The sequence below is a fragment of the Podarcis liolepis genome (genome assembly GCF_965112155.1).
Source record: "Podarcis liolepis genome assembly, chromosome: 1".
Classification (NCBI taxonomy): domain Eukaryota; kingdom Metazoa; phylum Chordata; class Lepidosauria; order Squamata; family Lacertidae; genus Podarcis; species Podarcis liolepis.
In genome coordinates, this window is record NC_139554.1 from 32,768,145 (window position 1) to 32,793,978 (window position 25,834).

General features: G+C 40.6%; 1 protein-coding gene across 1 annotated transcript in view; it reads right to left on the reverse strand.

Annotated features, from left to right (window-relative positions):
- Positions 1 to 9,617: 9,617 nt before the first annotated feature.
- TTC6 (tetratricopeptide repeat domain 6) overlaps positions 9,618 to 25,834 on the reverse strand; it is a 64,525-nt gene continuing 48,308 nt past the window's right edge. The window contains exons 26-35 of the mRNA XM_083505614.1: positions 24,144 to 24,293; positions 22,685 to 22,825; positions 21,430 to 21,543; positions 19,509 to 19,628; positions 18,440 to 18,513; positions 16,816 to 17,026; positions 14,483 to 14,635; positions 13,186 to 13,356; positions 10,665 to 10,890; positions 9,618 to 10,018 (exon numbers count right to left, since the gene is read on the reverse strand). Coding sequence (XP_083361740.1) covers positions 9,885 to 10,018; positions 10,665 to 10,890; positions 13,186 to 13,356; positions 14,483 to 14,635; positions 16,816 to 17,026; positions 18,440 to 18,513; positions 19,509 to 19,628; positions 21,430 to 21,543; positions 22,685 to 22,825; positions 24,144 to 24,293 — 1,494 coding nt within the window. The 3' untranslated portion in view covers positions 9,618 to 9,884. The remainder of the gene's footprint in view (positions 10,019 to 10,664; positions 10,891 to 13,185; positions 13,357 to 14,482; positions 14,636 to 16,815; positions 17,027 to 18,439; positions 18,514 to 19,508; positions 19,629 to 21,429; positions 21,544 to 22,684; positions 22,826 to 24,143; positions 24,294 to 25,834) is intronic.

Sequence of the window (25,834 nt, forward strand, 5' to 3'; positions counted from 1 at the left end):
CTAATCCAGAATGCGGCAGCTAGACTGGTGACTGGGGGCGGCCGCCGAGACCATATAACACCGGTCTTGAAAGACCTACATTGGCTCCCTGTACGTTTCCGAGCACAATTCAAAGTGTTGGTGCTGACCTTTAAAGCCCTAAACGGCCTCAGTCCAGTATACCTGAAGGAGCGTCTCCACCCCCATCATTCTGCCCGGACGCTGAGGTCCAGCGCCGAGGGCCTTCTGGCGGTTCCCTCATTGCGAGAAGCAAAGCTACAGGGAACCAGGCAGAGGGCCTTCTCGGTAGTGGCGCCCGCCCTGTGGAACGCCCTTCCAGCAGATGTCAAAGCGATAAACAACTACCTGACATTCAGAAGACATCTTAAGGCAGCCCTGTTCAGGGAAGTTTTTAACGTGTGATTTTACAGTATTTTTGGTTTTATGGAAGCCGCCCAGAGTGGCTGGGGAGGCCCAGCCAGATGGGCGGGGTATAAATAATAAATTATTATTATTATTATTGCTTCTTCCATAGCCACAGTCTTGGATTCAAGCAGAAATCAAGGATGGTTCTCCCTTACAGGCTTCTGCTTGCAACCTGCTTCTAGCTTCTAACTCTCACCTTTGTCTTTTGTCCTTCTAACTACCAGCCACTTAAGGGAGGGGGCTTCACTCATTTGTCCTCTGGCCTGGCACCTCTGCTTCCAGCCATGCTGACCTGACAGGGAAGGCCTGATCAAACAGGCCAATCAGGTTGCAAGGGATGCTTTCGCTCTTAACCAACCACAGCTCCCATAATTATTGGGGGGAAGTCATGACTGTTTAAAGTGGTATCATAGTGTTTTAAATGTATGGTGTGTATATGGCACTGGTCCTGCAAAACCTTATTATTATTAATTATTATTATTATTTATTGGATTTATATGCAGCGCATTTCTCAGAGCGTTTCACAGAACAAAATCAAAATATAAAACCACAAAATTTATAATCAAAATAAAAACAAGAACCCAATAACCCCCCTGACTAAAAAAACCCCCACATTTTAAAAGGGCATAGGATGTCAATCAAATCAACCAAAGGCCTGGTTAAAAAGGAACATTTTTGTTTGGTGTCTAAAGTTATATAATGAAGGGGCCAGGCGAACTTCCCTGGGGAAGTTCCACAGACAGGGAGCCACTTCAGAGAAGGCCTGTTTTCGTGTTGCCACCCTCTGGACCTCTCGAGGAGGCACACGAAGACAGGCCTCAGAAGATGATCACAGGATCCGGGTAGGTTCATATGGAAAAGGCAGTCCTTGAGGTATTGTGGTCCTGAGCCTTTTAAGGCTTTATAGGTCAAAACCAACACTTTGAATTGGGCCTGGAAACTAATTGGTAGCCAGTGCAGTCGGACCAGGATCAGTGTAATATGCTCAAACCATCTTGCAACCTGGCCACTGAATTCTGCACTCGTTGAAGTTTCCGAAACATCTTCAGAGGCAGCCCTACATATAATGCATTGCAATAATCTAACCTTGAGGTTACCAGAGCTTAGACAATAGTAGTTAGGCTATCCCTGTCCAGATAGGGGCGTAGCTGGGCCACCAGCTGAAGCTGATGGAAGGCATTCTGGGCCACTGAGGCCACCTGAGCCTTGAGTGACAGCAAAGGATCCAGGAATACCCCCAAGCTAGGAACCTGCTCCTGCAAAGGAAGTGTAACCCCATCAAGATCAAGTGATCTTCCACCCATCTGGTCTAGTGAACCACCCACTAACAGTGCCTCAGTGCAGCGCGAGGCTGAAAGGGGCGACACAGCATCGTGCCGGGGTTTTAATTGCCCTGGCCACGCCCCCCGAGCCACCCGATTGGCCGCTCACTGTATGGCGTGGCCAGGGCCCCTCAGTGTGACACGGGACGTAGTCTCGCCCCAACGCTGAGGTAGAAGTGGGCCTGGCGGCGAGACCGCAACCTGCCTCCACTCGGAAGTGGAAGCGATTATACAGTGATTCCTCAACATTTCTCCTCCCTATTCTTTCAGCTGAAATAGGCTCACAGTCTTTGGGTTCACAAAGGATGTCAAGGATAGGGAACCTCCTGCTTAACTGTGTCCCATCATGATTTTATCCTCATAGTCCTGAATTATTTTGCTCGTACTAAAAAGGGTTTGAAAAGGAAAAAAACTTCTGCAAGGAATATAGAAATATATAAGCAGAAGGATGAAATTGGAGAATAATTGCATATAGGGGCCTCTAAAACGCAATAGGAAAAAATAAGAGGCTTGTTTTTGTTATGTGGACGCATAATTCCATCTGCTTGTAATCCTGTTAAGCAAATTGATGTGCTCCAAGCAGCTCAGCGCGTAAAGCATGTAAGAGCCTGCAGAGTTAAGAGCGCGGATTGAACAATGCCCCTAAGGACCACATTAAAAGGCACAAAATCCCCTCCGATGTAATTCTGTGTTGGTTCAAACAATAAGCTGCCTATTACTATGAGTGACTTGTGAGACACTGAAATAGGAAATTATGACCATTATAAAACCAGTCCGTTGTGATTTATGCTGATGCTGAATTGATAGGTGCCGCAGTAAAAGAGCAAAACAAAACAACTGAACCAGAAATTGCTCTGGCTACAAAGAGGAAGTAAGTGTGCAAAGAACTGCCCGCAGGGACCAGGAAATAACTAACTAAAGGGCCAGTATAGAAGTGCTCTGAGCTAAATTAACAGGAAACACAATTTGAAGAGCTGGAATCCACGAAAAGCCCCCTTGGTAACAGCCTTTACTAGACAGTCAGTTGCTATAATTGCATTGAAAGCCTGAAAAATCAAAACAAACAAAGTTTCTTAAAATACAGAAGAATGCAGAAAAAACAACAACACTGGAATTGGCTACAACGTTCTCTGAAATAACAACTGAGTGAGAAAATGATATTAATTCCAGAGAAACAGTGTGAGGAAACAATTAAAAAAAAACACCTGTCTCCCTAAAAGCACATCAAGCAAGTCATGATCCTATGGGGACACCTAGTGAACATCCTCATAGGCAAAGAAATATTACATTATAATATACCATATTTTTCGCTCTATAAGACGAACCAGACCACAAGATGCACCTAGTTTTTGTTTTTGTTTTTTTAAATATTTTTTATTACATTTTCAAACATAAGACAAAAAAACCACATATTAAACACACAGAATCCCTTCACCAAAAAGAATAACAAACAAAGAAACAAATACAGATACACCAACAAAATATATAAAAAAAGAAAAAAAGAGTAAAACACAACTGTTCATAACATTTTTTGTGTAACTAATTGGACTTCCTCACATCTCCCTTACCCTGCATTGTCTGTAATAAAAATATCAGCAAATTATTACCTTGTTTCATTCCTTATTTTGTACTTCTCAGATGTTGCATTTCTTAACTTAAAGTAGTTTTTATCAATTGATTGTTACTTAGATTTAACATAAATATTGCTTTAAGCTTCATTCTTTTCTTACATATCACTTAATTTTCTATATCCCACAGTCAAATTACTGGAACCATAATTTTCTGGATTGTGCAATTTCTTAACATTCATACAACTTATACTGTTTTTGTAAATAGTCTTTTAGATGCACCTAGTTTTTGGAGGAGGAAAACAAGAAAAGAAATATTCTGAATCTCAGAAGCCAGAACAGCAAGAGGGAGCGCTGTGCAGTGAAAGCAGCGATCCCTCTTGCTGTTTTGGCTTCTGAGATAGCTGTGCAGCCTGCATTCGCTCCATAAGACGCACACACATTTCCCCTTACTTTTTAGGAGGGAAAAAGTGAGTCTTATAGAGCAAAAAATACGGTAGATCTTTTAGAGTACATTAATAGAACAAGCACATGTACACACACCCTGAATATGCTCCCTAGGAGTAGCATAAGAAGCTATTCTGCTTCTGCATGAGCACTAGGATTCTCAGGCATAATCTTTTGAGTTTTAAGATTGGGGGCTAAGGGTATTTGGGGCATAATGCTAGAGAAGTATGTAGCGGCTGTTCAGATCGTTGGAAAAGCTTGGGGGGGTGTTGGCCCAGGAAAGGGCATTCTCTGTGGGTGTCCCTAAGTTGTGGAAGTGCCATCACACAGAGGTGTGCCTGGCACCTGCGTTATACTGATATCACTGACTGCTGAAGACACACCTCTTTGCCTTGACTTCTGATACCTGATACATGTTTTTTAGAACCCACCTTGTTCTGTAATTTTCAGTTGTTTTAAACTGCTTTTAATATTGTGTTTTAATTGTTGTAACCCACCCTGAGACCTTGAGGTGAAGGGAAGACTGCAAACTGTTTATTATTGTTGTTATTATTGGTTTCTATTGATTTATTAGTTTCTTTGTTGCCTGTATAGGATATTGTTTTTTAATGTTTGATGTTTTGTTGTGTTTTTATATATGTTGTAAGCTGCTCAGAGAGGCTGGGGAAACCCAGCAAGATGGGTGGGATATTAATAATTAATAATAATAATAATAATTAAAAAAGGTATTATTATTATTAAGAATTGAAATGCCACTGCAGAAAATCTCCTGTTTCTGATATTCACAAAATAAGTCTGATTTAAAGGGAGGACAGAGCCTAAGACAATAATATTAAACAACTGGTACACTGTACCTTTCAGAGCACCCTTCTCCTCACTTTGCTGGTATGTCCAAAGAAGGCACAGGGATAAAATATTTCCAATCCAAGTAATGATATCAGTTCTATGCATGGTGTCATGGAAATGCAGTTTGTCCTAGGTAGGATTTTAGTTATCTTAAAAAAAAAAAGGCAAGGCCATAGATAATCAGCAAGACATCCAGTAGGTACGCCTTTATTTATTTAATTCTACTGGAGTAGGTCTGGACCTCAAGGTCAAAACCCAAAAGCGCCGCCTTTCAATTGAGGACAATGCAACAACCTAAATTTGAATGTTTCATAATAATCCGTTCATAATATTTCTGAAATGTGACTGGTAATTTCTCCTGTTGTTCATGTTTTACATAAAAAAGAAACACTTTTAGAGCAGTATTCAAAGTATGCCAGAATAAATTATAATTAATCCAATTAATGATAACAGTTCTATGCATGATATTTGCTATTTGTGTTATACATAAACAGAAGGGTTGCATCCAGTCATGCCTTTAAGCAAACAGGAGAGTCCTTTCATTCATGAAAGAGTATTTTGCCTAATGAAAGCTTTCACTAGTGGAAGAAAGGAGGCAATTTGTCCTTCCCAACTGTTCTAGAAGGTCCTCCAACCCTTCAGAACAGATTTCTCGGCAGCTATGGGGGGAAATCAGCGAAGATCAGCCCCACTTCCATTAGCAGAGGTGTCAGCTGGATGAAAAGCCCTTCCGCCTGTGAAACAGAACAATTAGATTCCACCCAATGATCTCATTGTTGCAGTTCTGCATAATTTTTCATTGCATGGCTCTTAAGTCCTTAAAAGTTTATTCAGCTCCATACTACTAAGCAGTAACCGCATAATTGAATGTGCCTCTGAGACAGCGTTTGAGACTTCCCTGAATTAGTAATGCCCAAAGGACTATTTATGGTGGTTTGTAATTAAGAGACTGGGGGCCTTATTTCTTTCTAATTAGAGCTTGCCTCCAAATTGTCATTCATACTGAGAAAGTTATCCCATAATGCCACAAGCTTAATGAAAAGAAATTGTCTTTGAACACAAACACCTTATTCCTCTGGTACCTGGAAACCCTATGGGACAGGGACATAAAAGAATGAGCAGAAGAAATGTAATCATTCTTTGGGTTCATTAGTCTCACAATTTGCATCTAAAGGTGAAACTGGATTCTGACCGTGCTAATATGTAGAAACTGCAGGTTGTATTCAACTAAGGCATTGCCTAAGAGGAACAACTTCTGATAATGGGACAGAAATACCACTCCCTCTTCTCCGCACCCCATCCCATGCACTCCTCAAATCTATTTTGGGAGTCCCCCAACTCTCTGGATGATGTGGATGTGTTTGTAGAGGTGCACAAGGGCAGGAGAGGAAATTCTGTTGTGCAAGTTGTTCTGCTTGTGCAAGGACTTAATTGAATTCAACCCAGGGTGTTAGAATACCAACTTCCAATTGCTTCCCTCCAAATCCTCTTTTTGAAGCATACTCCAAAGATGTAGCTATGTTCATCAGTGCCCATCAGGCAGGGCACTTGACCTTCCCCCTTCCAGAATCCTAGATGTATTTTAATGTACACAGCCACATGAACATCCAGCTAACAAGAAGTGTAGAACGATTTCGGGGAGATTTAGAGTGATCCCATTGAGAGTGGCTGCCCAACTAAGAATCTCTGCCCATTGCTGGAGAACGTTCCTGCGCCAGGAGACAGCTTAGATGAATGCTGCTTGTTCTGATCTAATGACCCAATGATCCTGCTCCTGCAAATGTTATCCAATTTTGAAACCCTAGCAATACAATAATATAAACCAATGCACACCCTGCAACTGTCCTGGAAAAAACGGGACATCCCGTTTTCCCCCACAACAGCATGGTGGCCGTTTTGGGTGCTATGCTCTCACGAGATACTAGGATGTGATCTCACCCCGAAAAAAGCACTTTTTCAGGACTGTGATCTTGAGCAGTGCCCCAAAACATATATTTTGAGGGTGCTGTCCCCCCAAAGTGTTTTTTTGAAGCAGTGGTCTTACATGATGCCCCCAAATGTGCTTTTTGGAGCACCAAGCCTGAAAAAGCACTTTTGAGGAGCCACAATCTCACGCAGGTCAGGTGACTTGTGCAGGAGTGTGGCCCCAGAAGATGGTGTTCCAGTTTTCCCACAACTATGTTGGAGGGTATACAAATGAGTTGTGGTACCTTTTTGTGTTCAGGTGAGGAGCTTGGGGGTACTTCTAGACCCTGCCCTTCTTTTTGAGGAGTATGTGGGGGCAGTGGTCAAAGGTAACCCAGCAGAATAGAAACCAACAATGCGGACATGGTTCTCAAGAAATGGACAGTGGAAAGCCTTTTCTTTGGGAACTGTGTACTGATCATTAGGAACAAAAGTGCAGTGAGAGAACAGAAGAGTACAAGCATTTTGTTTTCTCATAAATATATATGCAGTCACATTTATTTCAGCACTCATTTTAGAAAGACCTAAAACCCACATAATACCACTCTGCACCCCTTGAGAATTTCTTATGTTTTTCAGCCCCCAAGATAACCTTTTTTCCTAATTGATATGCTAATCACATTAATGTTTGAGCTTTCCAAAATTCTAATTAACAGCTTGCTTTGTCTCCAGCTAATTCACTAAATACTTGTTTCTTAACAAGATTAAAGGAGGCGGTGGATTTCCATTTTAGAACAAAACTGCTATCCTATATAAATCTAACCAAGTTTAACTGTTTTATACTGAAGTTCTATGCACACTTATCTAGAAGTAAGTTCCATTGCACCCAATGGGCATTATGTAGGAGCAGACAGGTATAGGATTGCACTGCCAACTTCTCCTGAACAAACTATTGGATCTGAAGAAGTGTGCTTGCACACGAAAGCTCATACCAAGAACTAACTTAGTTGGTCTTAAAGGTGCTACTGGAAGGATTTTTTTTATTTTGACTATGGCAGACCAACACGGCTACCTATCTGTAACTGAAACTACAGTATTGTTTTGTTTTTCATTCCTTTATTTAATTCATTTTATATGAAGAACTCAAGTATTAACTGCAGCTTCCTGGGTGTTCTGAGAGCTCCAAGTCCCCTCATGAAACTAAATTCTTAGGATCTATGGAGGGGTGAAGAAGCAATCCATGAGTAACATAGACACTCTAACCTCTGAAGGCAGGAGGGGGGAGAGATGTCAGTGTATAAACAGGTTCCATATGAAAAATTCACAAATCAATTACCTAAGTGTATTTAGATTGCTTTAATAAGAGGACCTGCAACACAATGTTGCAGTGGAGCAGCCCACCCTGTTCCAGTCAGCCATGCCCTCCCTCACAATACTCCATTGCATTCTTTCTCCCTCCCATCCACTCCTGTTGAGGAGCCAAAAGTTAGCAAGTGAGGACAAACACCCCCCCCACACACACACACACAAAAGCCCCCATGGGCTGTTTGAGAGGTTTCTTCACCCTTTTAGGCTTTTCTCTTGCCAGATTTTTTGTACTTCTGCAAAAATTTGTGGTTCTCCTGAGCTAGCTGATACCACCATCCTGTGTATAGGTGCCGCTTTGACTTTATAAGCAGTGGCATTCATGTGTGGGCATCAGATTTAGAAGTATTTCTGCCTTGCATTCTTATTCAAGTGTTGATGCTTTGATATACCCTGTATCTCTTCAGTTGTTTTAGGTTGTTGTTGTTTAGTCGTTTAGTCGTGTCCGACTCTTCGTGACCCCATGGACCAGAGCACGCCAGTACATAAGGTAGTATTCAACAAAATAATTGTGCTAGCAATTAGTGCTACTAAAATAGGATTTCCCCTACCTCTGTGCATGCCACATTCTGTCCCACAATCTGCTCTGGTGGTTGGGGGAACCCTTAGAACAGATTTAGAAGGTGTATGGGGGAGGAAGAATATTCCACTGAGAAAAGAATATCCCTGGTGACTTTGCGCTACATTGAATACAACCCATAACCTCCAAAATTGATTTTCCATGACACCCCAAACCCATCAGTTTAGATTAGTTTTATGAGAATATTGTGCAAGAAACAAAAGAAAGGAATGAAAATAAAGTTCATACAGAATGTGGCACAAACATGACAAGGGAAGGCCAACAGCCAGAAAGAAAATGGAAGAAAGAGAAGTAAATGACCCTGAGAGAAACCGAGGTGGGAGATGGTTTGCGTGTTATGAAAGCAAATGATCTTCTTGACATACACTTCTACATTTCCTACAAAGATTAGATAACTATAGACATGAACTTATGTTCTGTTATCAGCTTCACATGACAGATTTTTATACCTTATATATAAAAGTCAGATATGGCTAACTATTGGGGTTAAAACTATTATCTGCCCCTGTTCTTTGTAACAGACAGTGGAGGAGGCTGGCAAAAAGGAAGTTTCTTGGTGGTTGTTTTTCTTGCACAGCTTTTAAAAACAAAGTTTGGAGATTCCTTTGGCAATGTGAAGTGGTATAGAAATGATTTAAAGAAACAATTGAACAAATAAATAATACAGTTCGAAGAGGATCAGATGCAGTGTTAACTCTCCTTCCATATCCACCCAGTTGCCCTATCCTACCATAGACTGGTTGAGCACATGGGACTTTGGGGATAGATGTGTCTGCTTTTGCAATGTCCTTGAAGAGTCAGGAGCACAGGGACCATACTTGTACACTGTGGGTTGCAACACACCAACACATCACCCTCTATGCTGACACAACTGCTCTGAATGGGCTTTCTCAGCCTTTAAACTCCTCTAATGGCTCTTGCTGGAATGTTCTGTGCACTGCGCTCTCTGTTTTTCCCCCTTCTGAATGGGCATTAAGTGGGCATTAAGGGTAGTCTGTATTTGCTGTATTAGAATACATGAGGATAACTTAACAAACCACCATTTTATTATAGCTGTTTATTTGTATTTGGCTTTATCCATATTATACTTTGAGTATTCACATATTGATTAAATGAGAGGGAAAATCAGCTAAAGAAGTTTCAGCAAATCTAGTCCTTAAAAATGGAGAAACAAAGATGTTATCATTTACATTTCTCTAATAAGTCAACTGCTTTTTTCTTTACTATAGTCAAGTGATTGTTTTCATTGTTCTTTTCATTTAATCTTTCCTATTCAGTTATGGAAATAAAATATGTACAGACGTTCACAGTTAAAATTTAAGATAATTTGCAACCAATACATTAGTATAAACAGTATATACAGTAACAAAAGATAAATGGTATTCAACATAAACTGGAAAAGTAACTAATACAGGCGATCGTGTTACTCTACACAAAAATATATTTTCACCCACTGATAAGTTCCTGGATACTGATAGCTTTCTTGTAATCAGCAATAGCTTCTTTCATTAAACCCATCTTGCCACGAATATCAGCTCTGAGTTTAAACATCAGGGAATCATACGGCTGAATTGACAGTGCTGTAAGAAGTTAGCATGGTTATTAGTGATTTCTCAGAGTAAATAAGAATGATATGCTAATATTCATCTGAAAGTGCTTGCATAATTTGGATATAGTTTATTGTGCAATCATCTTCATATCTACTCAGAAACAAGTCCAGACAAGATAGACTAAATATTAATTTATTCTATTTTGATATCCAGTCTGTCTCATAGGTTCAAAATGCAGAGAATTTCTTTTGCTGCCGCCTCAATCGAAAGGCAGGAATGTACCTTGGGGTCCCTTCCAGGATCAGAGCTGGAAAAAAGCACTAGGGGGAGCTAAACCTACCTGGGTCCAGTGTGACATCACAAGAGGAAGGAGGAGATGCTAAAAAGCAGTTTGCCCACCTCCAAACACAATTCAAGCCTCATACTGTTGACCAACTATGCATGATTGTCCAGACACATCTAGATTGAAAGTTTACACTCCCTACTTCATGCAGCATTTTTGGGGGCTGCATAGTTCTGACCATTGGGATCAGAGAGATCATTTAACAGACCATTTTGAAGTTTTGCAATGCCTTTTTAAAAGAAGAGGAAGGTACATAAACTACAGTGGCGCTCTCTCTCTCTCTCTCTCTCTCTCTCTCTCTCTCTCTCTGTGTGTGTGTGTGTGTGTTTTTACCTTTTGAAATGGCTTCCTCAGCTTGCTCATATTCCTGCAATGTACTGTAGAGATTTGCCTTGTTAAAATATATTGCTGCCGAGAAAGGAGAGAGGCAAATTGCCTGCTCAAAATCTGCTTTTGCTTCTTCAAATTTCTTTAACAGTGTATTTGTAATAGCTCGATTTAGGAATGCAGATTCATTTGTTGGATCAAGCATCAGTGCCTTGGAATAATAGTTATTTGCCTGAAAAAATAAATAAAATGTATATGCATTTTGAAATTGCTTATTACTTTTGTTTTATAGAATCACTAACAACAACATGAGAAATGAATGAAGAATTTTGTTTTAGGGAAGCCTGGTTGTATTCCAGTCTAGATGTTTTCTCCAGTAATTGCCCAATTTGCTCATTCATTCAGACAAACATTATTCCAAACAATTGTATTTTGTTGTTTTCTCCCCATCCCATTTTTTTCAGTTGTTGATTTACTGCAAAACTTTATTGTTGTTGTTTATTAAATTTCTATACTGCCCTTCAGCCAAAGATCACAGGTCGGTTTACAATATAAAACACAAAAATGTGTAACATACTAACAAACAGAAACCAAACCCCAGAAACCATACCCCCTACACTTCAAACTTCCACTACAGCTGCAGAATAGTAGTATCAGGTGTGAACTGACTGCAGTACTATTGCTTCACCTGGGGCAAAGGAATAGTCTGTTTGATCCGAGCCATGACTACTGCCAATAACAGAACTGTATTTTATACAGTGGTACCTCAGGTTACATACGCTTCAGGTTACAGACTGCTTACCCAGAAATATTACCTCAGGTTAAGAACTTTGCTTCAGATGAGAACAGAAATCATGCAGTGGCGGCAGAAGGCCTCATTAGCTAAAGTGGTGCTTCAGGTTAAGAGCAGTTTTAGGTTAAGAACAGACCTCCAGAACGAATTAAGTTCTTAACCCAAGGTACCACTGTATTGCTTTTGATATGTTCTTAAAATTATTTCACATGTGGTCATTTTGTAAAAGGTTTTTGCAATATATCACTTCAAAACTGCTTAAATGTGAAGCAATTAATAAATTCAAGAAACAAACAAATAATCCATTGGCAGTACTTTTGATGACAAAAAATAATTATTATTCCTTTTCAGCAGTGAACTTTTCTGGACTTCCAGAAAAACACATAAAGGACTATCAGTTTCACCTGCTGCATCTATATCAATGCCGACGTGCACAAATTGCCTTTTTGGAGAAGGAAAGTCAACAGTAACAAGGGTGGTAAGCAGTAGACCGTATGAATGCTGGAAAGGGCTGCCTTTCCTTCTAAAGACTGCCTTCCCCTTTGCATGGGGATTATATAATACATAAACATTACTGAACAAGGTTGGTCCTACAATAATGCTTGCAAAAAATGCATTGCTATCTACAATGCATTCTGATATATTTGGTTATTAAGTTATTCAGTGGATCAAAAATTTGCTCAAATTCTCATGATTTTTCGGAAATTTAAAATGCAGAACAGTAAAGAACATTTCATAATACTTTCTGATAACTAGCATTCTATTTGTCCCATGCTTTATTACAAAGTTATACATTAGAGTACCATTATCAGATGTCATTTCTAACTTGAAAGACGCTAATTATAGCTACAGAAGTAGAGTATATTCATTTAATATCTGGGAATGGCCTTTTTTGTCACAAAAACAGCTAGTTCGGGAATGCAAAATTTTAAGTACTGTGTAATAAAAAGGTAAAGGTACCCCTGACTGTAAGGTCCAGTCGCAAACGACTCTGGAGTTGCAGCGCTCATCTCGCTCTATAGGCCAAGGGAGCCGCTGTTTGTCTGCAGACAGCTTCCGGGTCATGTGGCCAGCATGACAAAGCCACTTCTGGCGAACCAGAGCATCGCACAGAAACGCCATTTACCTTCCCGCCGGAGCGGTACCTATTTATCTACTTGCACTTTGACGTGCTTTAGAACAGCTAGGTGGGCAGGAGCTGGGAGCGAACAACGGGAGCTCACCCCGTTGTGGGGATTTGAACCGCCGACCTTCCGATCAGCAAGCCCTAGGCTCTGTGGTTTAGACCACAGGGCCACCTGCATCCCTAAGTACTGTGTACATAAATCCCAGTGCGTGGTATGAACACATCGAAGCAGATACACGATCCTGCAGCCTTGCATTTGCTAGTTCCTCCTACGCTTGCTGTTGCTATTGGTGTTGTTGACAGATCAGTAGACAGAGCACTGCTGTAGGGCAAGCAACTGCCCAGTACCCCACAGTACTGCAATATGGGGGAAGTGCATTAGAGTCTAGCATGGTTCTCCCTTCTGCCTCCACCCCAAAACTTGTACAGAGTGACCTTTCCAGTCAGCCTGGAAAATCAGGATGTGAGTCACCCGCCCTTGAGCTTTAAGACAAAAATGCTTTTTAAGGATTGTGCTAAAAAATCATCTACTAACTGAAATCATGCAAGCAAACCATTCCAAGGAAAAGAGTTCAGGAAAATTAGCGTGCACAGAATCAAATACAGACCTGTGAAAACTGCCTGTTGTTAAAGTAGATATTTGCTGCATTGAAATATGCCAAAGCATAGCTGGGGTCAATGGAGATAGCTTGCTGATAATCTTTCATGGCACAGTTTAAATATCCCATAAACTGGTTAATGACACCTCGATTAGTAAGCAGCTCTGCACTTGTAGTTACCTGAAATATAGTCAACATAAATAAAATTGTAGGAATAGAACTCATAAAGGACATGGTTGTTAGAAATAGACAGTAATATCTTGATCTTGACAGTTACCTTCAAATTATGATATAAAAGCGGAGATGTTAATATACAGCAGCAGAGCAGATATATGCATGAGAATGAACTTAGAAGTGCAAACTAAACTTGGAAACCCACCCATGCACAGAGCACACTTGTTGAAATGGCTACTAGCCATGACGGGCATAACGTTTCCCCATGTCATTGGTGCCTACATGCACCATGACCACTGACTCTTCCCCAGCACTATCTACCATGCTATCTAGGCAACTGGCAACATCTGTGCAACCTTCATGCCATGCAGACAATTAACCCTGTGGTCCGCAGGCCCACCACATCCACAATCAGTGCTTTTTTTCTTAAAAAAATGTTTAGGGGTACTCTCATTTTCCTACTCATATTGAAATACTGCCCCTCAATGAGGCCAAACCTAGATTCAAAAAATGTTTAGGGGTATGCGTACCCCTGCGTCCCCCCAGAAAAAAAACACTGTCCACAATTATCTATATTCTTAATAATCATATATCACCCACAGCCGTGATCCATCCATCCACCTGAGAAGTATCTTTGGCACAAGAGGATAGATGTTTCTCCCCCAAGGAATGGATCCCTTCTAAGGGAATGTTTCCCTCTTCCTAAAGGTGGACACTCTCCTTCACCAAGACCCTCAATCTCCCTGGCAACTATGATATCTCTGAAGCCCTCCTCCTCCACTCTCTCTGCCCCTCTTGCATGAAATGGAAATGGGCACTATGAAATGCTGTGGCAGCTGCAGTTAAGAAAGCTAACTTAAGAGAGAGAAGTCAACTCTCTCTCACATGAGTAGTAAAAAGAATGTTGCAGAATTGCCCTGAGAACCTGGGGAAATCGGGACACGCAATCCATCACATACATGTCTTGTATGCCAGCCTGTGAAAGGCTGAGTGCATATGAGCAACTGTCAAAGATAAGGAGCAAATTATAAGCAAATTGGAGATACTGCGGAAAGACAGAGTTTACATGAAGGGTATAAATTACAAGCAAGGAAGGACACTGCAAATGATCAGTAAAAGATCAAATATTTACCTTGAGTGCAGCATTTGTATCTTGAAAGGCAGCAAAGGTATCGCCCATCTGAAGAGAGACTACAGCTCGCCCATCATAAGCAATGTGACACTTGGGATCAATATAAAGAACTGCTGAAAACTGGGCCCAAGCTTTCTGAAACTTTCCAAGAGCCTACAATAATTTAACATAACCAGTAACAAAATCAGACACAGTAAAAAAAACCCTCTCACCTCTTTAAAAATGTGCCTATGTCAAACTGGTCCCCTCAAGATATTTTGGACTACATCTTCCATCATCCTGAACCGGTAGATAATCAGTAAAAGAAGTCCAGAAAATGAACCTTGAATTGTCATCTTATAATCAGATTTTAATGAAGTTAAATACATGTTACAATTCTAAATAGTTTGATTTTATCCAGTAAAACCAAACCTGTGTTCTCAGGCTCATTATCCATTATATATTGTAGAAAGTGAAAACCTGCAAATGTCATGGGCACAGAAATCCAAATGACTCAGCACCAGTCTGGAGCTCTGTCAGCCTTTGCTGGCCATCACCTGCAGTGTGATGTAAACATCACCTGCTGAGTGATGCCAACCAGCACCACTCTGTTGGTGCCAACTTCCTTCTGGATAGCGTACTCCAATCTCCCTTTGTGTTGGTCTTGCAACAACCATGTGGGCAAATTCACTCCTGGCAAGATTTCTTCTGCTAGCAGCCAGTGTGGAGCACTGAAAAAAGATGTCCCAACAGAGGAGCTGAGCTACCTTGGTACCCGTTGGATCCCAAACCAGCCCCACTTTACGCTGATGCACAAAAACCCCACTGCTCTGTATTCCCCTACCTACTGGTTGGGGGCCAGTTTTAGAACTGTTCACCAACTGTGCAATCCTTTGCATGTTACAAGAAAGCATGTGAAGCTGTTTACAGAAGCTTGTGAAGACTGAAAACACTACTAGCCACGTAGGTATTTGTTGGAAGTATATCGACAAAACTGCCCAAAGGCTGTAAAGCTAGTTCCTAATTTAAATGAGTATTATTTCAAAACAATGTGTAGAGAGCTGCTTTATGACAAACCACAATAGCAATACAGTGAGCTATATGAAATGCAAAGAAAAGGTAATTTGTAATTTCCTTTTTCATATCTCAGTTAATGCAGAACTATTCCAATCTGTTGACTGCTGTGTTGTGCAAGAGTTTCCCAGCAAAGTTTCATTTTAGGACTAACATGTCAACATTTCCACTAGCTTGTATCCATAATTGTTCTTCCATTTGTGGAAAGGTTTCTTCCATTCACAGGAGGATCTTTGATCCAGCAGAGACCCCAACTGGTGGAAAGCGGGGATGGAGGTATTTTTTCCAATCCTGCCTTCCCACTGCAGCACCCACTTACACCTTTCTGGAGGGCTATGTAGCTCAGAGTATATTTCCAAGGAGCATAGGGGGTGGCAGGAAGAATTAGTGAAAACTGCTCCCCCCCGCCTTCTGTCAGCAGGAGTACCCCATGAGCCAAGTGCTATGCACAGAATATCTAGATCCAAGGCTATATGTAGAAGCTCCTCCTCACTTACTGAAATAGTCATGTTTTAATTGCAGTGCCGCTATCTCAGTAGGACCGATCTTCTATAGTAATGTCTCATACCTCTATGACTCTGCCAGTCTCTTTCTCCTTAACCACTTTGCCAGTGCTGTGACAAAGGGTTCTAGTCTGGACTTTAACATGGTTTATTACTAGGGATCATAGTTGTAAGTTTCCTGCCTAAAGCCCATATAATCTCTGTCTCTCATTTCCGTGTAAGAAACCAATTTTTCTACTTCCTGATATGACAGGTTATTTATTAGGCAAAAGGGTTTAAGGCATACACACATTTTAAATGGACACATGTCCTGACCTCACACAAAAGGCGATCCATATACAGGGTGGTACACCTCGTGACATTGCCAGCAGGATAAAGCTGAGAAGTATGGGAAGTTACAGGTTGCACTATGGGAACTATGGAAAACAGCTCCTACTCTGCTTCTTTCCCCTATGAATTTCATAGGAAAATAGTACTGCTTTCTAGTATTGATCTCCAACAGTTAAGAGTGCTGTGTACGATAGGCACAGGTCTTACATAAATCAGAGGGCATCAATTCTTCTTACTGGTTAAAAATAGATTTAATCTAGGTATGAGAAATGGAAATAACTGACCTACAACCACACTTATATGTGCTGGTTATTTTATCCTTAAGAAAAGTGTTTAAATCTTTAATGTTCATTATGTATTTTAAGTGAATGCCCTAAATTGTCAGAGGAAGTTTAAGATTGCTGAGTGTAGTCGAATATTATAAAGACACGGTTACCAATACATTACCTGCAAACTATATCCTGCACAAAGTCTGGCCTTTATGCACAAGGGATTCAGATGTATTGCTCTTGCGAAATCTTTCTGGGCTTGTCTGGTACCTTTCTCATGACCATATTCCAGATATGCATTTCCTCGTCCAATATAGCCATCCAGAGAAAAGGGATCTAATTTAATAACCTTTGAAAATGACTGCACAGCTTCTTCGTATTTCTGAAGTCTGAAAATCAATACACATTTGAAATTAAGCGTTTTATTAGCAACATTTGATATTATATACTTTACAATGGACCATAAAGAAGGCTGATCGTCGAAGAATTGATGCTTTTGAATTATGGTGCTGGAGGAGACTCCTGAGAGTCCCATGGACTGCAAGAAGATCAAACCTCTCCATTCTTTAGGAAATCAGCCCTGAGTGCTCACTGGAAGGACAGATCCTGAAGCTGAGGCTCCAATACTTTGGCCACCTTATGAGAAGAGAAGACTCCCTGGAAAAGACCCTGATGTTGGGAAAGATGGAGGGCACAAGGAGAAGGGGATGACAGAGGATGAGATGGTTGGATAGTGTCTTTGAAGCTACCAGCATGAATTTGACCAAACTGCGGGAGGCAGTGGAGAACAGGGGTGCCTGGCGTGCTCTGGTCCATGGGGTAATGAAGAGTCAGACACGACTAAACGACTAAACAACAACAACTTTACAATGAGTGAACAAGCAATGGTGCAGAAACCAGGACCATAAATATAATTTGTAGCCAAAACATCCCTCTCATTTTTGAATAATGCATTCTCACATGGCTTATTTTGGCATGGTTTATAGTATTTATTTCACCATCTATATTCCTTTTTCAAGCATGAGTCACATATTGTGCTGGTCATGTGAACTTGTTCAGAAGCAGACCAAAGCAGCATTTTTCTTATTGTAAATATCCTGTTCTGGATACAGGGGCAGATTAGAACTTTGCCTTTAAAATCTGATCTATGTGCTGTTCAGGCTGTTACCACCCACCACCATCTGACTGATCTCCTTCGTCTTCTATGGGAAGCTTCTCTGAGACTTGGTGGGGGAAGCTGAGCATGAAGGACTAAGTTTCCTTATATACTATACAGTCCAACCTGAAATGGAAGGTGCTCCCTGATTGCTGTTCCTTTTAATTAACTAAACTTTCTGTAGAGGTGGGGAGCCCTCTGAGGAAACAAGCTCCAAATCTCCGTCTCCCATTTGCAGCCTATCCAGAGTGGAAGAGGGGTTGAAGAATAGCTGCTCTTTTCACACGCTTTCTGTGCCCTTCCTGAACTGCAGAGCAGACTAGAGCATCCCCACTCTGATTGGACCAGCCCTGGAGAAAAGGCAATGGTGGGGGAACAGCCTCCAGCAATTTTTGCACTGCTGCCATTGCCCAGCTAGCATGCTAAAAGGATTCCACACTGATCTGGCCCTAGGTGAAAAGCTTGTGGGAAAGAGCAGAGCCTACAGGGCCTAAGAACTAAAAGCACACAAGAAATCCATTCAACCTCTTGCTCGGGAAACCACCCATTGCAACTGAAATGTTCCTCAACTTGTGCTTTGCCAACTCTATTGTAAACCATGACATCAAAGCATTTATTCTAAATCCCTACTGTTCAGTATTATTACCTATGACAGCAGTGTCCGATATTTTGAAATAGTTTACAGTCTTTTGGCTTACTCAGTGCTACTTCTGCAAAGTCCTAAAAACAGAGAAAGAAAATATGTGTGATGCACCCAGCACTGACGTCACAGGCATCATCCATTAAGTGCCTATAATGCTAGCACATTGCTCATACCCACAGCTGTGAGTGGAAACCAGCACTTTCTGAGAAAAAAGAAAGTTTTTAAATTTTATTTTAAGTATGTATATCCCATCATTAATCCAGAGATCTCAGTGCAGGGAACAGTAATTCTGCAATAAATAACAATCAACAGCAATTAAAACATGGCACATAGACCAGATATAAAGCAACTAACTCAGCATAGAATCAGTCACAGTCCCCAAACATCTTTGTAAATAGCCAGGTTTCAGACTGTTATTAGAATAACATCAGTCCAGACATTCCCATCAAGAACAAGTCATCCACCCAGTTCCCTGATATTGGAAACATCTAACCAGAGCATTTTCAGTCCAGATTCATTTTCCAGTTACTAGGTCTCATCTAGCCAACCACAGCAGCCAGACACCAGATGTACAAGAAACTGCACATCTTCAGCTGACTCAGATAACATGAAGAAACACAGCTGGGTGTCATCTGCATATTGATGGCATCCAAATCACCTCAGCCAGCAGCTCCATATAGATGTAGCATTAGGGACAAAATAGAATCCTATGCGACCCCTCAAACCAATTTACATGGGGCTGAGTAGAAGCCACACACTTCCCACCCTCTGGAATCAGCCCTTTGGTTAGGACTGTGCCTAATACCCTCAGTACATAAAGTCATTCCAATAAAATGCAGATCTAGGAGAATCAACAGAGCTGCACTCTCTCACTACAGAAAGAAGTCGTCCGTCAGGGAGACCAAAGCCAAACTGGGGCCTAAAGACAGAATGAAGTGAATCTAGATAAACAGCCGTCACCAAGAATATCTGAAGCTGACTGGTCACCACCCTCTTGAGTGCCTAAGCAACTAGGCTATATTCAGAATAGACCTACTGAAAGTAACAGGACATGACTAAGTTAGGTCTGTACCTCTAGTGCATTAGCATGTTGGTTGAAATCTACATAGAGTAAGGCACGGTTGATCAACACTTTCAGAACAATGTCCTTGCTGGGCTCAAGAAGAAGAACAATCCCATAATCTTTCAAAGCCTGTAAAAATACACACAGTAACTGGTAAATAGTGCAAAATATGGAATCTCATTATCCTGTATAAAGACATTCTAATCTCCCCATCTGATTAATTACCTGTTTGCTTTTCAAAGAAATAAAGCAGGGTGGAGAAGCCTGTGGCCCTTCAGATGGTACAGAGTGAGCTGCAACTCCAACCCTCCCTGACCATTAGCCATGCGGACTGTGGCTGATGGGAGCCAACAAATTCTGAAGGGTCAGAGGTTCCCCATTCCTGGAATAAAGGCTTGAGAAATGTGGCTTATATTATATAACTTTACTAGGGTGTCTAACAAAGAATTGTACAATTTTCCAAGTTTCAGCAAAGTTCAGAGAAAATAATTAATTTTCAGTATTTTGTTTTAGCCTTAGTTTCATGAACTATAGTGACTATAAAGTTTGCTGTTATGAAATACAAGGGAGAAATAGATTAAGAATAAATTTGGCATAGCTAAAAGCAATTCATTCTTCCCAACCTGGCGATTTGGGGAAAGAAAAGGACCTTAACCATGGCACTGTAGCTGACAGGAGTGCCTTGAGCAACCCTTGGAAGTCAGTTTATCATCAAAACTACAAGATGATATCATGGACCTTGGAATTTCCCAATTGCACCATCTGCTTAATCACAAGACTATTGATTTTGTACTACCTCTGGTCATCTTAATAAATCTGTCTTTAACTGCAGTAGTTACATGTGTCTGATTAAGTTTTATTGGTTAAGTAATTTTTATTGGTTTTCACAGAATGTCTGATAAAGTTAAGAAAAAATACAGCAAATTAAGAAAAATATAGCATTTAAGTAAGTTTTTTAAAATGCAGATTTTTTTCTTTCACTGAATTTGCACATTCAGCAAATCTTTTATGAACCAACCATCAAAGTATTCCTCATATGGGGTACAAAGGTAGGGAAACAGTTAAGACCAGTGGGTTTTGTGGGGGGAATTGCCTATGCAAATTAGCATATTTAGTGTAATTTGTGCATAGGAAATTTTTCAGTGTGCATATTTAGGAAACAAGGCCAAAAATTGTGAAACCTCTAAGCTTGCCTAATATTGTATTTGCAACTGGCATCCATTCATTTAACTAATAAACTTATGAAACAGAAAGGTTTCCATGGAAAAGCAAAACATTGGAAAATTTACATTTTGGAAAAATTTACATCCGACATCACTGGTTAGAATATTCATACACTAATAGGCTTGGGATGTAAATACTGAAAATGCAAGTAAAAGCAACTGGTACTTTTTGCTGTCAAATATTGGCATCACGACAACAACAAAGCTAAAATCAACACAGAAAGGCACCACTTGTCATTTGCCATATTAAATGTACTTTTGCAATCATCTATTCGCATCACTGTGGGTTCTTAAGGTGTGCAAGGGTCTGTCGATGTGATGCTATAAATTCATAAAATCATAGAATAGCCTTCCCCCAACTTGGTGCCCTTCATCTATTAAGTAACTCCCATAATCTCTGAGCGTTGACCATGCTATCTGAGGCTGATGCCATGTTAGGGAAAGCTACCACAAGGATCAAATGCAGAGGCCGTTACCAACAAAGTAACACAGTGTGAAGCTCCCCTTCACACTGTGAAGAGCTCAATGCAAATGCTACAATGTACACAGAACTCTAGACTGAAGTTAGTAAACACAGTAAGTGAACAAATGTCATAAACTGGGAAAAGGCATGATAATTAAAAATAAAAGCAGGACATTCAGATTCAGAAATAGAGGTAAAGCAATTGAAAAGTATTATGTAACTGCCCTTTTAAAAAGAAACATACATTTTTGCTGTCCTTCAAGCAGTGGTAAGAAAGTGCTCTATTGTAATATGCCAAAATGCAAACATTGTCTAGGTCTATAGCTTTACTTAAATCTTCAACGGCATGTTTGTAAGTCTGTAGGGAAAAAATGACATGGCATTAGTCATATTACCTAAACTCATCAAATAATCTGTATAAATGAATATCGCTACACATTCCTCTATATGTAATCCTGTGTTGGCAGGTTTTCTATTGATATCTGTTGAAGTTTATAAAATTATGAAGGTGAAAACAGCGGAGAGAATTTTTCTCTTTCATAATACAAGTGGTCATTCAGTGAAGTTACCTGGCAGGAGATTAAGGACAACATTTCTTCACACAAGGTATAATTAATTTACGGACTTCACCACCATAAGACATAGTGATGGCCAGCAGGTTATAGGGCTTTAAGAATAGTTAGATAGAAAAATAGATATAGGAGGCAGAACAGATCTAACCAAGCCTATTAATCAAGCTTGATATTCAAAGGCAGAATACATATATGTTACCTGATGCTGGAAACAGAGAATGACCATCACCTATTGCGTGCTTGTAGTGGCCTGTGTCTTCTGTTTGAATCAAAGCAGATTTTTGTCTGATCCAACAATGCAATTCTTTTGGAAAAAGCACCCTGAGATTTTCAGGGATTGGACAGATGAAAGGGGCAGATGTTTATAAGCTTCACAGGGATCTTTTCTTTTAAAGTATTACCTCACCTATATTAGCTCATACTGTCTCCCTAAAACAGTTACCAATGTTATAGTTATAGGTATTTTTAAAACCAACAAACACTTGTGTCCACCTTCATGACATGAAAGTGTGCTATTTCTTACAAGTGGCAATCATTATTAAACTATGGGAGGAATTCAGCATTGAACTCATGTGACTGTCATGTCAGAGCAAGCATTTTGGTTTGGCAAAGGAACAATCCCCCTCTCCTCCTGCCCCCCATGCACTGTTTTAGGGATTACCCCTCCCCCCAAAATGAACCAATTTCAGGGGAACAAGCAGCAGGGGTGGGGACTTGTTGTGCAAGGGGAAACTGGGCTTCTATTGACATTGAATCCCACCCTATATTTCAAAAATATGTTCAGTTAAGGCTGATTACTTCATTAGTGTGTTAATCATAAATTTTCGATTCTTCTTTAAAATGAGCAGCAGTGTACTCGAAACATCTGTCTTTACCTGCAAAAGGCAACATACTTCATCACAAAAAAAAATAAGACAACATTTTTACCCTGTTATAAAACTTCAGTGCTCCTCTATAAAGATAGGCTCTCACGCTAGTAGGCTGAATTCTGAGGGCTTCATTGCAATTCATTATTCCCTTGGAGAATCTTCCTTTGCATCCATAGTAAGCAGCACGGCTTAAATATGCCTTTACAAAAGCATTACAGGGGGGAAAACAAATACATTTTAGAAGGAAACAAACACCAACAGGCCCAGTACCAGACATTATGCTGCCTGAGATGGCTAGTAATTCTGCTGCTGCTCAGTCTTCTTTATGGTGCTAGTAAAGCAAACATCCTCCTCTTTCACCCTGCCATCTCCTCATTCCTGCTCCTCCTGTTACCTCACTTTATTTGTTTCTTTGTTTTCTTTTCCTAGAAGTTTTTCCACTCACCTAGCTCTGAGAAAGACCCAAGGGGGGATCTTCAGAGTGAAGTCCTCTGGGTGAGGTGGCCTGGGTTACAAATAACTTTTAAGATTTCTAAATTTAAAACAGCATTTCGGGTTCCAGTGGCAAACTACAGCAGCAGTTTAGGCAACCTTCTGGTTACCTTGTCCAGAAGGCCTCACTCTGCAGAAGGACCCCCTTTTGCATGAGTACCTGGCAAGAGATGTTAAACAGGAATGTAACAGAGGCCTCTAGAAAACTCCTTGCATGCTAATAAATGCTTCTTACTATATAGACACACAATGCCTACACAGAGGTGTATGTGTTTGGATAGGCAGTGGCGTAGCGTGGGTTGTCAGCACCCAGGGCAAGGCAAGTAATTTGCGCCCCCTAACCCGTGGATTTGCGCCCCCTAACCTGTGGATTTGCACCCCCTAACCCTAACCCCCAGATGTTGCGCCCGGTGCAGCCGGCCCCCCCTGCACCCCCCACGCTACGCCACTGTGGATAGGTAGGGGTGTGGCTGAATGAGCAGGCCTGAAAAATCAGCCCACACCATTGGCCCTGGTATACCACAAAGTAAATTTAATGAAGACGAACTAGAATCAACTTTTCCAGGGATTTGCAATCTACTATTTTTATTGCTCAGGGACGCGGGTGGCGCTGTGGGTTAAACCACAGAGCCTAGGACTTGCCGATCAGAAGGTCGGCGGTTCAAATCCCCACGACAGTGTGAGCTCCCGTTGCTCAGTCCCTGCTCCTGCCAACCTAGCAGTTCAAAAGCACGTCAAAGTGCAAGTAGATAAATAGGTACCGCTCCGGAGGGAAGGTAAACGGTGTTTCCGTGCGCTGCTCTGGTTTGCCAGAAGGGGCTTAGTCATGCTGGCCACATGACCCAGAAACTGTACGCCAGCTCCCTTGGCCAATAAAGCGAGATGAGTGCCGCAACCCCAGAGTTGGCCACGACTGGACCTAATGGTCAGGGGTCCCTTTACCTTATTTTTATTGCTAAATGTAGAACATTGAGATAAGATAAGCTCTATTTCAGTATCTCCAAAAATCAAATTTTCAGCATTACCTGAAAATGGTCTGGCTGAACAGCAAGTGTTTTGTTAAAATCTAATATGCACTTAGGTTGATGGAGCTGCATTCTGCAAAGCCCTCGCTGATAGTATGCATCTGCATAACGTGGATATAGCTTGACAGCAGAAGTAAAAGCGTCACAGGCCTAAAAATACAATAAAGTTAGTATTACTAAATACTGCCCTTTGTCTAGACTATATTGTCAAGAATATAAAACGTTTACCGCTTTAGGACTTTGTATTGCATGAAATTAGGCAAATGATACCAGTTATGGAGGGATAAATTCCAATGTTTAAATAGGCCTCACATTCTGAAAATAGGTTTTAACACTCTTCAAGAGGCCCAGACAGTATCTGTTGTTATATGAGGTAGTAAATAGGACCATTTTTTAGATATTACCAAATTGGCCACATATTAACAAAACAGAAGTTTAATGTCTTATTAAGACTTCTAATTGTTATTATCTATCCCAGACAAGACCATTTACTGCCTAATTTTTTCATACTGACCCAGTTTGACTATGCTGTAACTGTGATGCTTAGATTAGTTTTTAGTTGCTGGTTTGCTAATGGTGCTATACATATTGTTATTGTTTTACTGATGATTTGTTAATTTATATAATATGACTTATGTAATACCTGGGATGTATTATTATGTTATTGTTATTTATTGTCTTTGAGCCTCTTTCAGATTCGTTTTAATGGAAAGAGGAATAGAAAATCTAATTACCGGTAATCAAATCTATCCAATTTGGCCATTTTGTTTACTGCACTTAAATGAAGAAGAATATTATCAGCTGTTTGGACCTATAAAGTATTTTAATTCCAATTTAAGGAAATCACTCAACAAACCTTCTTGTTATGGTATGAGGTGAGTGGCCACAAAGAGGGTGGGTGGCTTACTCTTGACAAGCCCTCTTGATCAAAATATATGCTCTATATTTTTTAGAGAAGTTAGTTAAATTGATCAAAGTGAACCATGTCCTGCTGTACCCAGCGCAGGCTTTCACAAGGGGCATAGTAGAAGTGATCAGTATTTTGTTTTGAACTCTCTTATTCATATAAAACATTTAAAGTTAATTTTCTATAGTATATCAAGGGGGCAGGGGGACTTAACATATTGAGGAAACACAGACACTTAACTAAATTCTTCAGCACTCATGCCAACAATTTTGCTATGAAAATGCAATGCCAATGAAAAAGAAGGAGGTGATGGTTCAAATACCAGAATTTACTCTCATAGAGACAGTAAGGTTTTGCCCTCCCATTCTGGCTCCTGTTCAGCCACTGCCACCTTCAGCTCAGACATCTCCTGTGGGTTGTTAATGCCCTCTTCAATGTCCCCAATAAGGCTCTCTGCTCCATCCCCAGTTCCTATTATTCACACACCCCTTCTGCTTCTGCCTCGTCCTCATCAGTCTGAACTTGCCAATCCATGTCTGATCCCAATGGAACCATGGGGTTCAAGACAGAAAATCACTGCAGGGTATTATTAATCATGGCAAGTCACAGAGGGGAATTAATTACAATAATCAATTATGACAATCACAAAGGGGAATGAATCGTAGACAATTATTGAAGGAATTTGAAGGAATTTAAGAACCAACTGAACGCAGAATCAATTAATATCAATCACACAAACTAGCAAAAGGAATAAAAAAAATGTAGACAACCACAGAATTAATTA